The following is a 4,672-nucleotide window of genomic DNA, read 5'->3' as shown; positions in this document are numbered from 1 at the left end:
GCCTGTCTCCATTTTATTATTTTTTTTTTCCTCCTCTTTTGACAAAAAAGTTGCATGTGAATTTGTGTTTTCGTGAGGAAATCAATTGGCAGCCTTGAAAAATCACGTCTTAACAGCAGCGTGAAGGCTTAGTCTATGCCTCAGTGGACTCTGAACTGCTGGCAGTGGAGCTCAGGCAGCAGTTCTGCCTTCATCAAGAAAGTCCCCACTGGATTTGCCCCTAGAGGCTGAAGCTGCTGCTGGCTCTGACCTGGAGTGGACCTGAGCTGCTGAAGGGCTCTTGCACCGCATCTCAGCCGGTCACTGTGCTTGTCCCCCTGTGCGCTGGGCCACTCGTGCTGCTCTTCCTCTGACCTTGATGCTTCAAGGCACTGCGGGTAAAACGTGGGTTTGTGTTTTCTGTGTCTTCTAGAATGCTGCTCCAGAGCTTGTCTTGTGTAAACGCAGGGTCAAACCCAGGGGACACACTGTCCCAGTGTGATAAAGGAGCTGCTGACTCAACAGCAGCGCTGTGTTGCAGGTATAGCCACAAGGATGTGTTGGGACATATCCATGGCATTGGAGGTCAGTCACTGTCAGAAAGACTTTGATCAGTCCAAAGGGGAGTTCTGTTGTCTGGGCTTTTTTTTGCTTGTTTGTCTGGATTGTGCCAGCAGCACTTGCTCTAAGTCCTCTTGGCTCTGCTCCTTGCTTACTCACTGCCATGAGCACAAAGAGCAGGGTGCTGGAACAGGGGCTGCGCCTGTCATACTCTGTGTATCTGACATGTGCTGTAACCACTTCCTCACTGAGGTTTGGTTTGTAATTTATTGCTCTCCAAAATACACCATGGAAGATGGCATCGTGCACTTCAGACATGTGGAATGGAAGGAGACCTCAAGACCTTGCTGCCGTTCAACCTCATCTTGGATAAGGTTTTGGAGATGGATCCCTTCTGCACAGAACCAGCTCCTGGCGGTTACTGCTACATGCACCGAGGCTCAGTTCTGCCCAGGGACAAACACAACCAACTGGAGCTGGAAACACTGCCTGGCTCTGCGGGAACACAGCAGCAGAGCAAAGTCCGCTGCTCATAAATGAAGGCTGCTGCTCCGCGGGTGTTGCCTGAGCAGGGCTGGGAGGAGATGCTCGGCTCCAGGCTGGTGCGGTCGGGACGGGGATGGTGCGGGGCGCCCCACCGCACCCCATCACTCCGCGGGCTGCGGCCCCTTTAAGGGCAATGAGGGCGGAAGCGTTGCTGGAAGCTGCTGTGGGCGGGGCTTCTCGCCCCTTCCGCCCCTTCGCTGCTCTCGCGAGATCTGCCGCTTCCTGCCGCACCGCGGCCTTTCCGAGGATACCCGGCCAAGATGGTGAGCGCGGGGGGGGTACCGGCGGCTGCCATCGGGCTCCATCTTCCACGGCCGCGGCCGCCCCGAGCCTGGCACCGCCGCTGCTGCCGCGGGCGGCCCGGCCTCTTTCCTATGGGGCGGGGGATTGACTTCTCCTGGGCTCTGCCGGGGCTGCGGCTGCCCCGGCCGGACTAGGCCTCGGCGGGTTCCCCAGGGCTGTGGCTGGCGGTGGCCCTGCGGAGCTCGGAGCGTGCGGGGAGTGAGCAGGGCCCGGCGCGGCCCTGACGCCCACTCCCTCCCGGCTGCAGGCGGAGGTGGAGCAGAAGAAGAAGCGAACGTTCCGTAAATTCACCTACAGAGGGGTGGACCTGGACCAGCTCCTCGACATGTCCTAGTAAGCGCTGCCGGAGAGGGGCTGGCGGGGAGCCTGGCCCCGTGCTCGGACTGCGGGGTTGGGGCGGTTCTGTTGGGGGGCTCCCGGGTTCAGCGTGTCCGTCCCCTGCAGCGAGCAGCTGATGCAGCTGTACAGCGCCCGGCAGCGCCGGCGCCTCAACCGGGGCCTGCGCCGCAAGCAGCATTCCCTGCTGAAGCGCCTGCGCAAGGCCAAGAAGGAGGCCCCCCCCATGGAGAAGCCGGAGGTGGTGAAGACCCACTTGCGGGACATGATCATCCTCCCCGAGATGGTGGGCAGCATGGTCGGCGTTTACAACGGCAAGACCTTCAACCAGGTGGAGATCAAGGTGAGGGGGTGCTGCAGTACCCTTGTGGCTGGGTCGCGGTCCAAGCTCAGCATTCCCTGTGTTTTTTCACCATGGAGGCTCCTGCATGGAGCAAAACCGGCATGGAAGGACACTGAGAAGTGTCTGCCCTGTGTGCGGGCTGCTCACAGGAGCGTCTTGAGGCCTCATAAGGCTTCAGTGCAGCTTTGGAGTAAGGGGGTGAGAGTTAAGCACGCGTCTGCTGGTAGCGTGGGGCCATGCGCTGCCTGCTCCCTCCCTTCCCATCGGCACTGGGTGAAACAGATCCCGTCCCAGAGGTTTCCTGGGAGTGGAATAACGCATGGGGAGCTGTGACCTGACACCGCCAGCAGCATTAAGGGACATGAAATCCAGCCTGAAAGCACAGAAAACCCCTGGATGTTCTGTGCTCCACTCTGGCATCCACAGTGGCCCATGTCCTGCCTGCTGCAGGGGGGCACTGGGGGGGTTGTGGTGTGTGCCTCAAGCTCAGGTCGTTGCCAACACCAGTCTCTGTTCTCTCCCAGCCCGAAATGATCGGTCACTACCTGGGGGAGTTCTCCATCACGTACAAGCCGGTGAAGCATGGACGCCCCGGTATCGGAGCCACCCATTCCTCCAGGTTCATTCCTCTGAAGTAACGAAGCGGGAGCCTTTTCCATGTGTAAATAAAACATGTTTCTCCCAAGTATTTATCTCCTGGTCTCAGTGTTCCTGGGGCTGTGGGGGACCAAAACTCCCTCGTCGCAGCCATGGTTTGATGTTCTCCTCAGAATTTACCTGTTCTTTTGGTCAGCATATGCAGCAAACACAAGTGGGTTTAGTAAATGAGTTAAATTCCTTGTTCTTTATGATGGGTGCCACTTCTGTCTGCTTTGAGGCATTTCCATCTATGGGATGTTACTTGTGGCGTTCCAGGTGATGCTTCAATCACACTGGGAATGCTGGGAAGCGTCTGCTCCATGCCTGAAGCGTGAGCTTGACCATGAAAGTAAGGCACATTGAGGGGTGGGTGGTTGGTTGTGGCTTTGGAACCAGCCCATCCCCTGCATGGAAGGGGCCAAGGACACACTGTGGGGCACTGAGATACCAAACTGTTCTCTCAAATGTGGGATTCCAAAGGGTTTTGGTGCCTGCTCCGAGCAGGCGGGTGAACTGCTGGTTCCCTGCTCAGGCTGAGGGGGTGAATGGTTTTCCTTCATGGCTCCAGGGAGAAGCTGCTCTTCAGGATGATGTGGATGGCCCAGTCTGGCTCCAGAGCCACCCCAAGGTGGTGGTGACTGCCAGAGGTGTGGTGATGACCCAAGCTCCGAGGAGACTTTCCAAGGGGTTCTCTGCAGGAGCCACTTGTGTGGAGGGTCCCTTTTGTCACTGCTCCCAGCACACTTGTCCTGCAGTTTGCCACCCGTGTCAGCACCGACACCATCGCCCTGCCCTGGCACATCTTGGGTGTTGTGGTGGGTGTTGCGTTGGCACAAGCTGGGCTGGGGAAACCTTATGATGCTGCAGATGACCGTGGCCAGAGATAGTGACAAACACACCGATGGCCTCATCCAGTGTTACCAGGACCCGAGGAACAGGCCTTTGCCCCACAAGGGCTCTGTGCTGGTCTGGGCTGTGATCCCATCTGCCCAAGGTGCTGCGAGGGTCATACTGGGGACTTCGGGGGTGGCACTGAGGGGTCTCTTGGGACCCTTCGGGTCTTTCAAGCACCCACCAGACCTTTCCTCCTGCCTGGTGATGCTGTCCTTCAGGGAAGATCTCCTGTCACCAGGTCCCTTCTGTTCAGGTGCTGTGACCTTGATGGTCCTCATGCGGGTCCTGCTGGTGAGGGTGGGGGGGACAAGGCCGTGTTTGTCCCCTCAGCCCAGCTCCCCTGCCCGCGCTGGCCAGGAGGTGGGTGACGGTGTCCTTGGTGTGAGCGGAGCACCCATGGGAGGCCCTGGTGTGTGGAGCAGGGCACGGCCACAGGCAGGGGGGCAGGAGCAGGGCGGGGGGGGGAAACGGCCCCGGTTGTGTCCAGCGATCCGCTGGGGGGAAGCTGATGGCTGCGGGTCCTGCTCGCACACGGTGATAGCGCTGGGGGGGGGGGGGGCCCCCCCGGGAGCCCCGCACGGTCCCGGTTCCCCCCGCACGGTCCCAGCAACGGGGGGGCGGAAGCGGGGGGGGGGGTTTCGGCTGCCGCCCTCTAACGGCGGAAAATCCCGACCGGGAGAGACGGGGGGGGATAAAGAGGGGGGGCGGGGGCGGGATGCGGCTGCTCGGATGCGGCCTCGCCCAGCTCCGCATCGCCGCCGCCGCCGCCGGGGATGAGGTAACGGCAGCACCTGCCCCGCACCTCCCGCATCCTCCGATGCGGCTCCGGCCGCTGCAGGGATCGGGGAGCGCTGTGCGGGGGGACCCCGGGTTGGGGGGATCAGGGCCGGGGGGGGGGGGGCTTTGATCTGCATCACCCCCCGCTCCATGTGCAGGGTGCCCCCGGCCCTGGCTGTGCTGATCTGCCCTTGCGGGGGGAGCGGCTCCATCCCGGGCACACCGGGCAGGTCGGGGGGGGGCTGTCGGCTTTACCCCCCCGCGTCCCGCATCTCCCGCTGCGGGGACAAAGGC

General features: G+C 61.0%; 2 protein-coding genes across 2 annotated transcripts in view; one reads left to right on the top strand and one right to left on the bottom strand.

The window, feature by feature from the left end:
- Positions 1 to 4,672, bottom strand: part of PEX11G (peroxisomal biogenesis factor 11 gamma) — a 343,872-nt gene that overhangs the window by 59,927 nt on the left and 279,273 nt on the right. The gene's annotated exons all lie outside the window — the stretch shown is intronic.
- RPS15 (ribosomal protein S15) lies at positions 1,276 to 2,756 on the top strand. The gene is made up of 4 exons (XM_061361029.1): positions 1,276 to 1,349; positions 1,637 to 1,722; positions 1,834 to 2,068; positions 2,593 to 2,756. The coding sequence occupies exons 1-4, from the start codon at positions 1,347 to 1,349 to the stop codon at positions 2,704 to 2,706; spliced, it is 438 nt and encodes a 145-aa protein (XP_061217013.1). The 5' UTR covers positions 1,276 to 1,346; the 3' UTR covers positions 2,707 to 2,756.

The sequence above is a fragment of the Neopsephotus bourkii genome, unplaced genomic scaffold (assembly GCF_033783945.1).
Source record: "Neopsephotus bourkii isolate Nb327-2 ecotype Australia unplaced genomic scaffold, CSIRO-AGI_Nbou_v1 NB_2, whole genome shotgun sequence".
NCBI classification, from domain to species: domain Eukaryota; kingdom Metazoa; phylum Chordata; class Aves; order Psittaciformes; family Psittacidae; genus Neopsephotus; species Neopsephotus bourkii.
Note: the sequence above shows the minus strand (reverse complement) of the source record. Positions and strands in the feature narration are given on the sequence as shown.